Source organism: Ischnura elegans, chromosome 11, assembly GCF_921293095.1.
Source record: "Ischnura elegans chromosome 11, ioIscEleg1.1, whole genome shotgun sequence".
Lineage (NCBI taxonomy): Eukaryota > Metazoa > Arthropoda > Insecta > Odonata > Coenagrionidae > Ischnura > Ischnura elegans.
In genome coordinates this window covers 34,646,192-34,665,420 of record NC_060256.1, presented here as the reverse complement: position 1 = coordinate 34,665,420, position 19,229 = coordinate 34,646,192, and the positions used below count along the sequence as shown (strand labels likewise).

At 39.5% G+C, this 19,229-nt stretch overlaps 1 protein-coding gene across 1 annotated transcript in view; it reads right to left on the bottom strand.

Moving 5' to 3' along the window:
- The window catches only part of LOC124168353 (collagen alpha-2(IV) chain), a 237,250-nt gene that overhangs the window by 184,422 nt on the left and 33,599 nt on the right, over nt 1–19,229 (bottom strand). Inside the window, exon 2 of the mRNA XM_046546550.1 lies at nt 2,077–2,134. Within this exon, the coding sequence (XP_046402506.1) occupies nt 2,077–2,134 (58 nt within the window). The remainder of the gene's footprint in view (nt 1–2,076; nt 2,135–19,229) is intronic.

Genomic DNA, 19,229 nt, shown 5'->3' with positions numbered 1-19,229 from the left:
TAGCTAATGCTAGAAGGAGCCAAAATTAGTTACTAATGATGTTTAGGCCGAAAACGTACCATTTTTAAACTACATAAACTTTGAGCCAAGCGCTCCGATTGGCCGCGAGTTTTCTCTGTTGTTGGATACTCTAGAGGAAGGCAAGGGCAAATGCAGGCAAAGCATTCGAAGTCATGAGTTTTCCAGAGCTTCGGGAAATAGGAAAAAGTGCCGACCAATTGGAGCGCTTTGAAAGGAACAAAATATTACTTGCATCTCTGCCGGAACTTTATGTTTCAACTAACAATTTAGCCCGCTAATGTTCTAAATTACATTAGGAGTAAAAGTAGACTAGATCTGATAACAAATTAGTCTATTCAACTAGCCTATTCAAATTCAATTATCAACTAGCGAATCCCCACGTACTTCAAGGCTGTGTCAGGATCTCGTAAAATTAACTAATATTATTGTAGCTAAGGAAAACATAAGTCCGAGGGAATTGGCTCTTGGTTGCAGCACGGTTCATAACTACGTTGACTAGGAATCGAGATCTATTCTCGACACCATACCTGCCCTTAAACTCTTTTGGTGTCTAAATTGCCAGTTTCTTCTTAATCTTTTTACGAGCCTTCTTTCGAGAATATGAAAGAAACGCAACCGAGATGATGTAGCAGTGGAGATATAAGAGGCTGCATTACGAACAAGACAGCCACATGGATATCCCTTCCCAACTTTGGTCTCCACAAAGTCAAATTCATCGGCAATGTTCTCTCAAATAACTTAAGATACCCGCAGGTCAGCGAGAGGACTGAAAGAGGATGAACTCAGCTCAGAGTAAATTTAAACAAGAGCTCTCAAGATGGCTACTCAATTACCAGCTTGGCCTGCGTATTAAAAAGACAACAATGAATTCATTAGGTATTAAAATTTAACTATACAAAAAACCTTAACAATAAAACCCTCAATTACAATATTAAAATAGGAAAAAGGCATAAAAATAAATAATTATAGATAGATTTATTAAAATCCCGATACTTATTCATGGTGATTAGAGACGGAAATAAAATTTTCAATCGAAATCCATTCAGAGTCAGCAAATGTATTCGCGAAATCAACTAATCAGACAGAACCTAGAATCGAGAGAACTAATATTTGGCCATTTCAATCTGGTGGTGATTCAAGCTCCAAACGCAATAGAATGAGGCGGTGAAGCAGTCAAATGCAGCCCAATGACGCTCCTCGCCTTCCCCGGGTTTTTGAAATGGCACCTAATTGAAGCCGCGGAATTTTGACGAACTTTGAGCGCCACTATCGGGTCACCCATGCCTTTCCCGTGTAATGGCTAATTTTGCCAGGAGAAACAGTTCGTTTTCAAAGATCCTCTGCCGCGTTAAAAGCCTTAAAGCGTGCAAAGAACTACCTGAGATGGAAACATTAATGGCATAACATAAAGTTATAGTATTGCTGAGTACAAAAGGGAAGGTATGAGTTGTAAATAATCATCTTTTTCGCCGCTTTCAGCGGTCATTATAAAGGAATGACTTGCAACATTTAGTCAGAGTAGTTCATCAACTCGCCTATTTTTTTAAGGGAATTCAATTTGCTAACGTCATCCGCGTGGGTGACCTACAAGTACTGCCAAGCAGTTTTTGTCGCAGCTTCAAAATATAGCCCACGAATATTACAATAGAGGATCCTGAGGAATGCATCTAAATGTGTTACCACCCACCGCGCATTTAAGTGGGTTTACAAAAGTCGCCATTAGTGTCGCTGACTTAAAATTGATCCGAGTTTCATGGGGAAATAAGGTATAATTAGGGGTAATAATATGCTTATACATGACGAATGTGATTTATCAAGTTCATTACCTTCAAACACATTTCCTCGCAATTATAAACATTATACTGCAAAATATTGAAAAAAAAGTGAACCGCATCGCACTCCACCGCGGACATCTTTGAAAACCGATTGAAACGCGACCGAAGTGGCAACAGAAATCAGCCTTCCACGGGATGGAATTGGGCCTCCTTAATGGATTTCCCTAGTTCCAAATAAAGCCGTCAATTATCACTGGGATGGTCAAACGTGGGTACTTACCGCATCCGCCTCTAGAGCCGCAAAGGCCGCGATCGCCACGACGCCTAGCAGCGTCCTCCTGAAACAGACGAGAGAGAGAAAGAGGGAAATAAATAACGATGATAATGCGAAAGAGAGAAGAAGTTAGGTAATACTAAATAACGACCGTAAGAGAGCCTTCGCGTAAGACTGGCAACGGCCCAACCATGGTGGGATGTAATGAGCGCATCAGGTGACGTAATCGCACTTGCGCCTCGCTGCGAGTGAGTCATTTGTTCTCGAAACATGAAAAGAAAGAAAGAACGCTCAGCGCTCGTTCAAATAAGTCCGTAGCTTGCTTTGATCCCATCGAAGCGGCCACAGCATCTCTCGCGGCAAAAAGAAGAAATGAATGCGAGCGGTGAGGTGTGAGAGGATTGCTCATTAACGAAGAGTATCCTTACAGTGCATTGAGGTCGGGAACGCCGAGGTACCTGGCAGGGGGTGAGAAGTAGTTAACGATCCAAACAAGGTGTGAATCCACTACTCCATCCACGTCTACAATCGTGATATTAGTAAAATGTAGGCTTGTCACCGTTTGAGTTGTTTACTGATGAATTATGTAATTGAAGTAAAAGCCCAATAGATACGTACAAATGGCGCTTTGCTATAAAAAGTATTGTCTAGGGATTTTAATATTTTATTTTAGTTTTTTTAGCCACGATGGATGTTGTCAATGAGGGAAAAACATTTTAAATAGCATTTTCAAAAAGCGTTTGTTTTTAATTGGCACTGTCTGTACCACATCCACCACAAATATTCCATACTTGATGAAAGTGGTAATGTGTGGACAAAATGCATAGAAGTTATTCCAACTCAATCTTTGGTACATATGTGCAACGTGTCAATTACGTAAATGTCGTAGTTGTTTAAATAATGTATCACATGTCAAATTTGAACCTTGGAGAATAGGTCTTAAAATTGAAATGCACGTTTAGACAATGTTTTGGTTTATTCAAAAACCCTCATCGAGGTTTGAAATGAAAATAGGTGCTTAAGTTTGATACCTGAACGTAACAAATGGTTACAGCATTTTTTCACAATAATATAATCAATAAATGAAACATTCAGACGTAAATTAACAAAAAACGAAGAGACCAAAATTTTGACACATCTTTTTGCAATATATATTGATGGTAATTAAGCTAATACAATTCATGGTTATAAGTCAATTTTTATCAATAGAATAATAATAAATTTGGCTTAAATTACCTGTCTGATTTTTTATTACAACTATTTTTGGTTTTGGAAATATGTATAATTTCTTTACCAATAATCTTTTCGTCAAATTATTGTTGGTAAATGTATTGTTGTAACGACGTGGCTGTCAAAAAATTTGTCACCGACAGCAGGAATTAAACGGGCCTCATTTGAGGATTGACGCTTAAGGCACTTGCGACGTATGAATGTTTGACCCAAAGGGTTAGACAGAGGTCGCTCGCGTCGACTCACTGACGACGCGACATTCTACCTTCCTAAATCCTCTGAACCTAACGTAACCACTTTAAATTTCATGACGAGAACCCCACTAACTTAATCCTTCCCAAAATCCAGCCAGCACCTTCAAAGAATGAAAGGCATTAAGTCCATGACATACAGGCTTGGCCATTGTAGAGTAAGCCCGCGAGGTCGACTAGATTCTACAATGGTAGATTCCAATTCCATCCACCGCATTGCCCTTCTCCTTCTCCGTAACATGTTATCTACAGCCAGGACAGCACACGCACAGTCAGGATTATACCGTAGTCGCACCTCAGCATCCTGCTCATCGTTCCCTACACTAGGGCTTAGGATGTGCATCTCTCGAAAACTTACTTCAAAAACGCAAAAGGTACTTTGCTACGATGCGTGAGGATTATAAATCTTAATTAGTCCGTGAATTTCCGGTGGAGGAAATTAATTTCACCAAGTAAGGTATTACAACAGATAATATGGATTGAGCATCAGGTTTCACGTGCCAAGCATGAGACAGGTTTCCTGAAATAGCACATCAACTTAGAAATATAGAAATTTTCATCGGCTTGCAATACTTATGAAAACATAGCTTTCTTTTCGCCTTTTTTTTTGGATGAGAATATAATTTCTGGCTGAATCATTCCATGAATCAACACTCGTACAGCCTGCTTGATAACTACATTCTAACCGTTCTAACAAGGCGCTTGGCCGTAAACAGTCAATTAATCAGTGAAAGCATTTGATTCCGTTTGGATTGGGAGGGGAGAGGTATTGTACGAGGCAAAGATGACATTTTTTGTTCACGTCAGCTGATAGTGTCCATCTAGAGTATCATGCTTCCAATTAACTGCACATAGGCTGTGACATTGGCAGCATAAATTACTAGGCAAACATCCCCAAAAAGATTTATTTATAGAAAATTTTGAAACATTCCAATCCGGGTGAGATGTCCTCGAAATACGCTCACAAATTTAGATCGACGCACATCGATCAAAGGGAACGTTCCCTAGACGTCCACTCTTTCTCTCCGAGAATGTCTTTATATCGCGTGTACAATAATAATAGATGATAAGATTAAAATTGAATCATCGAATACATTTTTGTGCGTGTGTGTATTTATACTCAGCATCAACCTTTACATGAATTGCATTTCGACCGTCATTTGTTTTCGCTCCAAAGCAACAGACATTTTTTACGCTAAGTCTCAAAGTAAAACAGTTTTTTAATAGAATTTATATTTTAATGGCAGGTTGTAAAATTATAAAAATTATGATAAATTATAATCACTTCAAGAGCTGCACTAATTCCACCCCACACTGGGAAAGAGGCAACGTGACGTCGGCCACGAATGAAGAACCTTCGTAAGCTATCGCCCTTTTAGCCGTAGACAAGGTCCCCATATAAGGATCATGGTATTAGGTTTAAATACTCACTCTCCAAGATAGGATAAGAGAGACTATTGTGGTATGTAAGAATGCGCTAGTTATTTCCGCTCTTGCTACAAGTGGTAGCCAACCAAAGGAGGAAGGCTCGTGAGACAACCAATCTTTCTCTGACAACGTAACTATATCGTAAGAACAATAATAATGGTTGATAATATTGTCTGATTGTTTTTGTCTGTGTATTTTTCTACCGCCATCTTTTTATACTACAAAGCAACAGGCATTTTTTAGGCTATGTCACGAAGCACCACACCATATTTTTTATTTAATGTACATTTTCATGGCAAATACGAGAATATGAACTAGTATGAGAACTCGTGCGGATAACAATAAAGATAATGATATTCAGAATCACTAAAAGTGGAAAAGATACAACGTGACGTTTGCCACGAATGAAGAGCCCAAGCAAGTTAACTTCCTTGTAGGTAGTTGCATGTTTAAATACCCTATCGCCAAGAAAATGTATTTTACTTTTCCCCTAAGGAAGCGATCGAGATCAGGTTGGAAAAGAAAAATATCGACCCAGACAACGGCTACCGCATATGTACCGCCGGGAGGCCGATTTTGAGGTTGATTAATGAGGGAAGAGAAAAGAAAAAGGCGGAAAAATCGGACCAATCAGCAGCCAACTCATATTCACCCTCGGTCTATATGGTCTGGCCACATTTCTTATCACATCACTAGCCCCGAAAAAAACCGAGTCTGTTCTTTAATCAATATCCTATGCTTTTCCCACGTTTCCTCACATCTTGTTACACTTGGTAAATGGTAACTTTGTTACCTTATAATTTTATTTGTTTATTGAAAACTGTACTTCTATGTCTATTTTGCCATAATTGACTATATGTAATTCCAAGAGCAACTTTACAATGTATTTCACTGCAATAATTTAATGTTTGACGAGGGGTTAGATGGAAGATGGGACTTTCTAGTCCCAATCTCACCAAATAAAGACATATTACTATTAGTTCCCATTATTGCCCATCAGATCATTCTAGAGGCAGCTTCGAAAAGCCATCTTCTGCATTTTTTAAAATATCCTTTTCATAGTTTGTTTTATAGTTTATATTTGTTAAAGCTGCAGATTTTAAGTTGTGTATTCAATGTAAAGGCCGTTTTGGCTGTTTTTGAATGATTCAATAAATAAATAAATGAGTCGGCGTCAATGGAGATTTTCACCCGGTAGATAACCAGAGTTCAACCGCAAGATGTGCCCCTTGGCAAACAGCCTATAGACTCAGTCCCTATATGAGGACGATGAGGACCTTGGTCTTAGGTTTAAATACCCAAAACCCAAGATAGGATGGGAGGGACTACAGTGGTATGCATGCACTTGTTATTTCCGCTCTCGCTACAAGTGGTAGCCAACCCGATGAGGAAGGGGACCGGTACCACCACTTCAAAGGCCCTTCCGTCCCAACAGCACACCCCTGGAAGGGGCCGGGAGGCTTAAAAAGGCGCGGGGGGAGGGTGACCCACCACTGCAGCGGGCAGGCGGCACCCTCCACCACGGACTGGAAACCGGTTTGCGCGGAGGGGGGGGAGGAGGGGGTTGGGAGACGACGACCACCCCTCCGGCGGGCATCCCCCAACACAAGGGAGGTTGGGAGGGGGTGGGATTCCAACGGCTTAAACCCTTCCCCGCCCCCGATCACTTTACACGGCCGGGGGGAGGGCATTATCACTTGGAAAAGAGCGCGACCGCAAGGCAATGAGGGGCGGCTGCCCTTCCGGGTGCCGCCCGGGGCAATTTTGCCCGACCCCCATATAGTCATTATGAAAATCCGTTCCACGAGAGCTGAGAAAAAAAAAGTAACCATCCCGAAATTTCCGCTCGATATTCCGGGGAAAGCAACTGCAAAACATATTAAGTAAAAATTGGTACAAATAAAAATATATATCGATTAAAAAAACGTTTTCATCTCGGACTAAAAGGAATACAACAATATTTCTATGAAGCTGATACGGTCTCTTAATTAACTGCTTCGTATTCTGCGAAAGTCGTTGGGCGCATGTTCCACTGTAAATCTTCATTTATACTCAATATCATAACATAATTAAATTATGAAATAGAGTGAACTAGAGTTGATTACATTTTAATTGATTAACGATCGCAGCGCCGCCATCGGATTTTGGTGGCGCTGCGAGTTTAAAATTTAAATACTAAGAGAACAACATGCAATTATCGAGGAGAAAACTGATGCATTGTCCATGATGGAATGAATTGCTCCAATTCCAAACAGTTCGGAAAGAACTAACTCAGCCAGTTAATCACTGCGTTTTTGCGATGTCTGTGACTCTACTAGCAAATGGACAGCGAAATTTACAATACTCTGGTATAACATTACGTTAAATCAGTGGCGGATCAAGGATAGGGATAAGGAGGGGGCTATGAGGAATGGGCTGGTGGGTCCCAGAATTAGTGGTGGTCCGGGAGGTTACGAAAATTTTGAAATTTTCGAGGCTTGTAATACAACAATTTAACTTTGTCTCGTTACTATAGTAATGATAATAATAAAATTGTTTATTACTCAAAAAAATATAAGTAAAAAATAGAATTAATTACATAAAACGGAGTAACTTTAGGTAGCCATTAAGGACAACCTGTTTTTTGGCTACCATCATTACATAGGGTTATGCTGACATATAAACATTTAGGCACAGCATTTGAATTGAAGTAAGTACGTACATGTGTTACATAGTAATATATCATTGAAAAAATTCTCCATACTTTGCATTCTGAACAACCAAGACTGTATATTTTTCATAATTACGATATTATTTTTTGCTTTCAGACATGAATCAGGTAATAAGTTGTACACTCTTGGGCCTAAAAAAATACTAAGACTCCAAAGACTCACAGTGGGCTCTTCTCTCCTGTATATATTCGACAACTGAACAAAATAACCATTTTAAATAGTGTAAATTGGATAGCCCCTCTCTGGATGCGTTAAATTCAAGAAAAGAACGAGGAGGAAAACTTCTCCTTCACCGTATCTCCAATTCCCTTGAACCCTTCGAAGCCAGATGAGTAACGAGACAGATCGGCGATCAAGAGAGCAACCATTTCGTTCATCAATGGAAAGAGAGAGATTGCTCACACAATGGAGGTGAATAAATAGAGAAGATACTTCCTCTACGATTGGCGTGGGTATGAAGAGGCTAGACAAGATGCTGGGCTCGTTTAATGAGCTCCGTGGCCACAGAGAGGGCATTGGCCTCCCGCCACCTTCGGCCCCCGGCGAGAGACGAACACGTGATTCCCAGGGCCGAGTGCACTGCCGACTCAGAGGGTGAGCTGCGGTGGAATAGCAGACAGCGATGTGGCTCATCTGAGTTGTTCAAATTTTATCTGCCCGCTCTGGTAGGTAAGAACGTCTGCGAAAATTGCCGCTTTCTTAAATTGCCACACTGCCGGCGTCCGCAGTATACAAATTTCTGCGGGCCCAACTAGGCAACCATATTCTTTTGTCTATTTTAAAACGTTTTACCAACAAACATTTTCAACACAGAAATGGGCAAAGTAATTTGGTTCGAAATTGTCAATAAACTCTGAAACTAATCGCCCTCGGTTGCCCTATTCAAATTTCACCAACTGATTATGAGTTAATTCGTGTTTAAACCAGCCTCTCAACCTAAGAACGAATGCGGCGAAAATCCGAAATATGTAGAGATAAATGAATCAACAAAGTCACAGAGGACTACGAGACAATTATAAAATAATATTATTTGATCTATTTTAAAAAGTTTTACTTTTAATGGTTAATGCATATGATTCGACTTTTTGGGTGAAGAGCATCTAACAAACATTTGTAACACAGTAAAGGCCAACGGTACTGGGTTCGTAAATGTCTATAAAAATTCTGTAACTAATTTTATCTGCCTTCTCTGGTAGATAAGAACGCCCTTAACGCGAAAGTTGCCACTTTCTTAAATTTCCTTTCAGTCAGCGTCCGCAATAAAAAAATGTCTGAAAACCCAACTACTAGTACTAGTAGTAGTAGACAACCATATTTTTTATCTATTTTAAAACGCTCTAATGTAAATAACTAACACATACGATTCAACTTTTTTTGGGTGAAGAGCAAATAACAAACTTTTCAACACAGAAAACCAACGGTATTTGGTTCGAAATTATCTATAAACTCTGCAACTAACCGTCTTCAGTCAAAATATTCACAATTTGCCAGCTTATTATGCGTGAATTTGAGCTCAAATCAGCTAGGAATATTATTCTGGAGTAGAGATGAATATTTTTTAATCCATCTCTAAATTCTCAAGCTTATGATATCCTTCTGATCGGTAACGGAACAGATTGTTTCATCCGAACGCAACTGAGTACTGGAATCATTTCTGAATAAATGGAAATATTCCATTGGATGTTGACAAAAGCCATCTTGAGAAGGCACTGTCCATCATGAATTTACTTCCTTTGGTTTTATTACCATCTAACCAAGCATTTCGCTCCCTCACTCCTCAGCACCTGGACAGTAAATCCCGCACAGCTTCTCACCTGACTTAGCCCTCGGTCAGTTGCGTCACATTTTGTTACGCTATTTGTCACGCGGCGTTAAACAAAATTCATGAAAGTATAAATAACTTTTCAACTAAAATAAATTATTCAATCAATACTTAATTTTATGAATTAACAACCAATTTATGCATAATCACGATGAAGATATTTGTATTAATAAAAGGCTGAATTCTACTTTTTGACGTTTCTGACAGTTTTTCTTCCATTGGATTTATATCAAATCAATTACAATAAAATTTCGGAGCAATAAGACGCCTGTATAAAATTTAATCCACATACTACCCAGTAAATCGCGGAAGGTGATAGGACAACGGCCGCGATCCTTTTAGGGAATGAAGCCGCTCCTAGAAAAGAATTGACATAGTTCGTCCTATTATCTATATAAACCCTATTCTATTCGAGTAAAAAACGGATTCCTAAACCAATCCATTCAGAACTCTTTTTTTCCTAATGGACCTAAAAATATCGTGCAGTTTTATAACGAATTTCTCCGTTAGGTTTTCCGAAAATAATGGCTGGAAGAATTTTTTTACTGTTTATGTCGGTTTCCATTACGAGCATCATTCCTCCCGTTTTACATTTGGTATTAGGCGTCCCATCCTTAATTCTATCAATGGACCTGAATCCCTCCGTACGTCTTCTCCGCTTACCCAATTTCCTTCAATCAAGGCTACCAGGATCCAATTTCCCCGCTATGGTCTCCCTCCAACAACACCCCCTACCTCCTCCTTAGTCTGAATATGAATGAAGCCAAGACTTCACTAGGGTCGCAAGTTGCGAGGTGCGAAATATTTTATGACAGTTTTGTATGCATGTGGTGGTCCTCTTGTATGCTGCACGTTGGTTATTGATCACCCCGTGCCAAACACCCTAGAGGTGGCCCGCAGGGTGTTATGTAGATGTAGATACACTGGGCAAGAGAGGAAGAAATCGGGGAAGATGACCAACGAGGGAAATATCAATTCTATCGTGGGATAGGGAGAAATCTACATTTACACACTACCCCACAAGCCGCCTAAAAGGCGTGTGGCAGAGGGTGTCAGGACACCAACTATATGCAAATAAAAAGGAAATGCTCTAACGAAATTATGACTGGCATTTTTAAAGTCCTTTATGGTTCGGGGGAAAAAGGAATTCGCATATGTAACCGTTCGGCAAAATATCTCTCTTAATTTATCGCTTCTGTCGGACCTCAAAATATAGTGGGGCTCTAATATTATATTCTCCGTGTCGCTCTTGAAGATATCCATTCTCAATTGTTCAAGCAATCTAAGCCCAGCGCGCAGCATCCGAATCTCCAGCGGCTTCCAGCCTAATTAGATTCAGGAGGGCATCAGTGGGGGACAACTAACGGAGGGCAACATTGGACCAATTCTACGACCGGAGCACAATATCACAGCGTCATGTCTCTTTAATTGACATCTGAAAACCTATCCCAAACCAACCTTCGGGTGGAAGCACTGAGCGTATGATGCACTAATGAATGATGATGATCCTCTTCTTACACTCCACTCATCCATGCTGTATTTCCGCATGGGGTGTCGAGGAATGTTAGAGGGGGGAGGGGGCAACGAGGGGGGGATCGAGTCCCGGGGTGGGGGTGTCACTGAGTCACGGGGCGCGCATTCCTCGGGCGGGAGACTGGTAAAAAAAAGAAGAGCGCGATGCGAGTGCCCAGACGATGGAAGAGACACTCGGTGGTTGGATTAGGGCGGATTAGGCCGCGAGGATGCTACGTATCAACTCCGAGAATGGGTGAGAGCAGGGCCGGGTTTTCCTGTAGGTTAAGCTTCAGTCTAAGGCCACAAGATAATTCAAATTGTCAGCAAAATCAAAATTGCTCTGTTCTAAAAACGGTGAACACAATTATTTCTATTTTTACAAAGATTAGTACCAATAACAATGTATTTAATTTAACATATTACCAAGGGCGGATACAGTATTTTTTCTGAGGGGGGGGCACAAGGCTCTAACAGGCAAACAATCTTCTTATATTTGACTTTAAAAACTACATACAACAATTACTGTACGAGGCATTCTCTTTACTTTCATATGAAAGTTATTCATATAAAATTAAATGATTGAGGATCCATAGTACACTAAAAAAAAACGAACTTAATGATAACCGTACTAAAAATCTTGTCTTTTTTAAGCGGCTTGTGGTAGGGCCCATACCCCTTCCCTAAATCCCCCTTTGCATATTACCACAAACATAACCCAGGTTGACTAAGACAGTGCATAAAAGACACAATAACAAAGAGACTCACACGAATTTAAATTTTCGGTTTCACCTTCATCAGATTTAGGAACAAGAGCCACCCTTGTTCATACTTCTGAGTTTGTTGGTAGAGCCACCGAAAATTTAAATTCGTGTGAATCTCTTCTTATTGTGTCTCTCATACTATTGTGTCTTACCCAACCTGCATTATATTTGTGGAAAATAACTCATTGAGGAATATCAAGAAGATTCATTTAACATGTTCATACATATCACAGTAATGACGTATTTTATTATATCTTATATTATATACCAACTTAAAAATGGCAGGTGATAGGCATCATAAGTGGAATTGCCTAGGGCTTCTTTTTATCTAAGTCCGGCCCTGAGTGAGAAGGCGATGCATCGGTCAACAAAACTGCTACGACCGAACAGAAACCTTCACAATTTTAACATAAATTTAGAATTTTATTTATTGCTTAACGTTTTCAAATATATTTCTAATATTCTTAACTCATACCATATCTCACGATACGTTGGCGTTCTTACGATTCACCGTAGATGACAACACAGGTTTTCAACAAGCAATTTGTTACGAAAAAAGTTTTTTTCCCAGTAATCGTAATAGTATCGGCACTAAGCAGAGCAGCTTGATTTTGCAGAAAGATTTCGTGCTTTCCCGGCGAATACCCTTAGTGAAGAGTTCTCGGGATCGCCACCGAGTCAGGAACTGCATAACTGCCGACGTTTCGATGACCGAGTCGGACATCGAAACGTCAGCAGTTATACAGTTCCTGACCCGGTGGCGATCCAGAGAACTCTTCACTAAGCTTGATTTTGACATTGATATGAGCTTTGGGATCTCGCGCCATCATCAGCGGTGTTAATTTTCGTACTCCAAGAGCTGTCCATTCAATACGGCCGAAAGCTTCAGCAGTTGAGCCATGGCCATTTTGGTCAACCCATTACAAGAGAGCTATAAAATTAATTCACCAACGATCGCATCACGATGAAGTTTATCTAAGTTAACTCCATAAATGATTGGGAAAGTTTAATCGCTTTCATTTGGCACGTGCGGTTATCCCTCCATAAAAACTTCATTCAGACAATCCAAGGAGGTTGTAATACACTGGAAGGGGAACCACTGTTTCGGAGTGTGGAGTTTTGGCAGATATTGGGGTGCTTTGGTAGGATTATCCACGCCTTCTTTTGCCAAAACATTGACAATCCCATAAGAGTCGATGCTTTCTATGAGGTGATATTTTCGGTCATAACTCGTTAATACATTAAAATAAACTATGGAGCTCATTCTGTGCACCTTTTTCTCTTAATTCATTGGTATGATTCACGAAGTAATGAGTCAAACACCTTTTCCCAGGGAAAAATTATTATCAATCACCACGGTTACGTTCTACAACCAGCATGGCAGAAAATAAAGTTTTACGAGTGTTAACTAGTCATTTCCCTGCACTTATATTGGTATTTAATTTTATAAGAGCCAACGGAAATCTAACAATTACACTAATAAAGTATATTTTCAAGGCTATCCCCACCAGTGAAGTGGCTATGTGCACGTTTGAAATAAACTCACACGAGCATTATAAATAATGTAAAGGAACTTCTTCTTGCCCTGGGGTGGGCACACAAAAAAAAACTTAGAAATTGACAGAAAAACGAAAAATAAAATATAAGTAAGGAACTTACGGGGAAAGGTTGTTTTTACCTCCCACAAAGCTCTGTTTGACCAATGCTATAAAGTGGGAATCCCGTTTTTCCTCCCTCCATCTTAGCCCTCTGCCCTGCACCCTTCCTTATGCCCTTTCCTCACTTTCCCTCCTCTTCTCACTTGAGAAAGATGGGCTGCGTCCCATCGAAAATTTGTAAAAACAACCTTTCCCCGTAAGTTCCTCACTTATATTTTATTTTTCGTTTTTCTGTCAATTTCTAAGTTTTTTTTGTGTGCCCACCCCAGGGCAAGAAGAAGTTCCTTTACATTATTTATATATATATGTGTGTATACTTTAAATTATATTACTGTAAAAAACGTGATCGTAACATTTTTATGTAAAACTATTGTATATCGTCGTCATCTTTGTATTTTATATTGTTCATGTTTTCACTTTCATAGCCCTGAGGATGATTTTACATAAATCGAAACGTTGGCTATAACTTGGTTTCAATTTGACGTAAACTCCATGAAACATCATAAAAAGTAAATTGAACAAGGTCAAGAATAGAAGAGGAAAAGTAGTAATATATTAATAGTAGTATCGCGAAAGATAGGAAAATTCCAATGACAATAACCGGCTAAATACTAATGACTTAGTAGCATTTTTTACTTTTTGTCGTGCATTTACAAAACAAAACTTAGCCACCACAAAATATCAGTTGGTGACTGAGTCCAAGATGGCGAAACTTTGACCACGCCAAAAACTCGAAAACAAAAACTCCTTGAGACAATCGGAGCCCCAACGAGCAATCATGACGCCTCTTTCGGTTTTTAACGGAATGAGAGCTGATAACATCGAAGGGATAATATTAAATGGGACATCGATTATTACGGAAGAGGGAAGTGACACAAATAAGATTGTGACCCAGAAAATAATCATTCAACTATCGTGCTTAAAGAGTAAAATAACGAACAAAAACCACAGCATCATAGGAGCTCAAATTTGTCGTTTAATTATGTGTTTTTATTACATCTCAACTCATGAGCGTACCCAGCGAGGGGCAGGGGTAGCTGCCCCCTTTAGAAGCAAATATCGCGAAAGTCTTCAAGCAAAATCAGTACTGAATTGAAACGAAAGTATTAAAAAAATTTCTACTACCCAACGAAAAATGATATGTACCTACTTATTAGTGTAAGACACGTAACTAAAATAGAACTATTTTTTCAAGGATACAATTTCATGAACTAATAAAACGCTGTTATTATTTCCTTAAAATATTGGTATCATTCACCTTTTCCAAGCTAAACTGTGACAACTTGGCTTGCCCCCCCCCCTTGTTATGATCCTGGGTACGCTCTTGTCTCAACTTAATACATTTATTTACTTTTTAATATTAGTGAAGAGAAGTAATATTAGTGAAGTCATAGCTGGTAATTAATTTACCGGGTGAACCCAAGTACGCACTCTCATTTTTACGGTTTCCTACAGAGCTACTGCTAAATTTATCCCTGAAAAGGATCAGGAAAGAGTAAATGCTTGATGAAAACTTTAGATTTGACGTTTCATAGCCAAATGAGGCTAAAAAAAAGTTTGAAGAAGCTGAGACACTTACCCCGCGCGAGTCACGGCACAGTCCTCATTTCGCAATAACGACATTTATGACTGAGGGTAGGTACATTGAATTCTACCACCACTGACCGTTATTCACACAATTAAATTTCGGATATAAAATATGCATTCAACCAAAAATGACAAGTCACTAATTTGGGGACTTTAACGACTGAAAAAATTCACCCATTAAAATCTCCGAAAAATGGTTATAATACCTCTGCTGATAGAATAAAAGGATTTTATATGCGGAGAGCATAGGAAAATATTCGTCCACCATTATAAAATAAAATATTCAGCTCATAAAGGTAATGAAACATCAAACACTAAAACGGATGCTGGGAACGAAAATGAAAGTTAAAAATAAAATCGTGTGTGTCCGGGAGTGTTTATGTTGACCTATGTCGTTCCCAAAATTGTCAAACGTTGCGCTGCAATCGCTCCATACGGGCATGCGTTCTGATTGGCTGATATGGTGTTTCAATGACGGTTTCAGCGACGGAAAAAGCGACCTGACGAGCGATGAAAAAAGGGATGGAAATCCTCATCATTGGAGAGATCACGAAAAAACAATTGCGCCCGACGATCATTTCCGAATGATCACTAGAGTGATCGCTGGAGTGATCACTCAAAAATGACGAAAAAAATTCCCAAGTGATTCAGGCTTAACCGTTTCACGTGATTATTTTCCGCAATGTCTCGAGGGACGGATATCCCATCTCTTTTCCCATCGCTCGGCATGTGTCTATTTCTATCACTGAAACCATTGCTCATAGCGCGCCATTCACAACGCACGTCCGGTAACAGCGATTGTGTAACTCCACACTTAACTAGTAATTGTATGAATCGCATGACTTGTGTATGCATTGGTTGTTAATTACACCTTTTCAAAATTGGTTATTTTCATCACCTCTGTAGTGAGTATGCGGTTTTTTCGATATTTTTCCCTACACTCACTCTCCAATAACAAATGCTCATTTATTCAATAGATCAATATTCATAGTACATAGTTAAACTTAGTTTATTCGTCAAGTGTACTTTTATTTTTCAAGTAATAAAATTTTTTGCAGCGTGTTTGGAATTGGGAACATGCTTGAAAACGCCTTTAAAAATTTTTGTTTGGATTTTCTTTTATAATATCTCTTAATTAGTAGTAAAATAAAAAGGGAATGTAAAAAATAATAACAATCAATTTGTAAAATATTTTGGCCTTCAAAAGGTTAATATGTACGGAATGGATACGATGCAACTGAGAAAAAAGTAGATATTATGAATCGAAGATAGAGAGACTGAAGAGCAGTAAAGGCTAAGGGGAATATGGAGAGATTTCACCACAACGAGATGAGAAGAAAGAGGCCGAAAGCGACTTAAGAGCTTTATTTGAGAGTGATGAAATTTATTGCCAAGGGGATGTCTTCAATTTCCTCAACGTGCATCATTAGAGCTACCCGATCATAGCTCCGGGTATCAAAGGATAATTTCAAGGTACTCAATCATGATATAAAATTTTAATTCACCAATTAACCTCTAAGAAATTTTCTGCTAATTTTCTTTTTTATCTTCACAGCCTTATAAAGCCAAAATAGCGTGCATAAGGCCTTAACAGCAAGAGAGTCAATCAAACAACAAGATAGGACAATCATGAACACCATATCCTATGACAGGGGCGGCCTATTCAGTCGCAGTCAAACCCGCGACCTTCGGTTTGATAGGCGAGGAATTTACCCAGACGCCATATCTGCTAACAAAGCGAAGAGAATGAAATTAAGTAGTAAAAAGGAAAAGTAAGATTTGCGTAACCAGCAAACGGATTGCGTTCCACCAAGCCGATTCAATTGATCGACTTCTTACTTCGAGCGAGAGGGCTTTCCTATCCCACCCCACAGATGACGGCTGCAGCGTTGCCAAGTCAAAAGGGGACTTTTACCGCAGATAGGACAAAATTCTTGGAAATCATCGTAGAAATACGATAAAAAAAGGACCGAATGTCTTGTGTGATCAAGAAGACGATAAAGGCAATAAATTGTTGATAGCACTAGAGGAAGTATATAATCAAAATTGTACTACACGTGGCCCACATGGGTGGGGGCCCTCGCGGTGTTTTGGGTCCGTCCGTCGCGAGCTCGGGTCTTCGGGAAAGGATCGGATTAGGCTCGGAGTCGAAGATGAAGCCTCATTAGAGGGACTGACCGTCGGTAGTCCCCACGAGAGCGATATTAACCAACTAATCTTTTCACCCTTACGTACTTCTTTTTTCCACACCCTTCCTTCCCCGTCCATACATTTCATTCGAGGTCTTCTTATTCCGTTATTGCCATGTACTTGTCCATCGACAATTGTCTTTATCATCCCATTCTGTCTCAAAATATGGCCAATAAGATTGATCCGATTTCTTATCAATGTTTTCATGAGGCTTCTCTTCTCTCCTACTCTTTTTAGGACTTCCTCATTACTAACTCGGTCGATCCATTTGATCCACATAATTCCTCTGAAGCATTGAAGGCCTCTTGATTTCTCCACGGATCTTTGATTTCTCCACGGATGTCACCATCCATGCCTCACTTCCGTAGAGAAGCATACTCGAAATATAAACGCTGATAAACTGTTTCCTTACTTCTATGTTTAAATTTCTCGCTATAAGTAGCTTTCAAGATAAGTAAATCAAAAGGAGAAAAATTGGGGTGTTCCGAGTGAGGACCACTGCTTACGATCCAAATAAGACCCATGGTTCTTATATGGAAGCACAATGGCGTTTCACAATCCGGGCTCGTTGGCCTATTTCCGCATTTCTGGTGATAGTGGGCAGGTCGCCGAAGGGTCGGAGGTGACGAGGGGTCCTCAAGCGGTGACGCGGATGGACGCGATAAGGGGGGCCTTTTGGGCGGCTGGCGCAATCGGCTGAGGAGGTCAACGGCCCCATTCGAACACCGAGACCTCTAGTCCTCAAGTACTGCACACATCCTGCGATTGACTGTATGATTTGATTGATTGTATGTAGTCTTCTTGTAGATTTTATTTAGCGCAACGGAAAAAATTTGCGATTTAATGAGGTCATTAACTGATTTAGATTGAATCAAGATTTTTCTTCTTTAATCGAGTTAAAATTTCCTATGGAAATGAACTCCAAGAAAGCTAATGTTATCGTCGTCGTCAGCCAATCAGGAGCATCAGCTCCACCAAATGAATTTTTCCACATAAATCGATATTTTTATTATTATTTTGATCCCTTAGATATATAATCAACATAATATTACTTTTTGTCGAAATAATAAGCATAATTTATCATTTTATTAACATTTGTATTGATTGATTGTATGTAGTCTTCTACTTATTGTTAGTATAACTGTTTCAAGGCAGGTGTTTACTGGATCTACAAGCTACCCTGTCTTCTGCAAGCCTAATAATCTGCTCATTGCGTCTTCTACTCATGACCTCCAATACCTACCATTTAAATCAGCTCCACGATATCTCTCCGGTAAAAAATTGACTTTATACGTCTAAATAACATAAGAAGTGAACGCATTAGCTCGCATTACAGCTTGTAATATGCACTATTAGACAATTATTCATTTTTTTAATCTTCTGGCCAAAGGCGTTCCGGCACCTCTCCGGGAAAAGTGACAATAAAACATCGGTGCGGCACTGGCAGTTTTGAAAATTTCATCGATTTTTAATAATTTGCAAAACATGATCTCATTGTAACTTTTATCGCAAGTTCAAAAAGATGTGTTGGGGAGTTGAAGGGGAGATTATATTTGAAAATGGTGTATGGATTAAATGTGGGGGCATGCGTTCCTTTGCCTAAATTTTTATAAATAAAGCACTGAATCAAGTTCATTTTCTTCCCCTTTCTCGCTTTCCTATTAATTACCCTGCAATGAATAACGCCTGAAAAATTCTATCAAAGTATATGACCTTGCCATGGCTTTTTTCTTTCCGCAATTTCTTTACTCAATGGGCATCATTACAGCTACCCAATTATTAAATCCTCGGGTATCGAAGGAAAATGTCAAGGTGCCTAAAAGTTAAATTCTAAATTCTTCATTTTCGGTTAATACCGCGTCGGTTACAACAGATAGTTACTACAGATTAATACACAATAGTTTCGACGTGAAGAGCCGGCGATGGTGCCAGCGAAATTTTTGTATTTTACTATTCCGCCACCGACACGGTAGTAACCGAAAAATGGAGAATTTGGAGAGACAGCC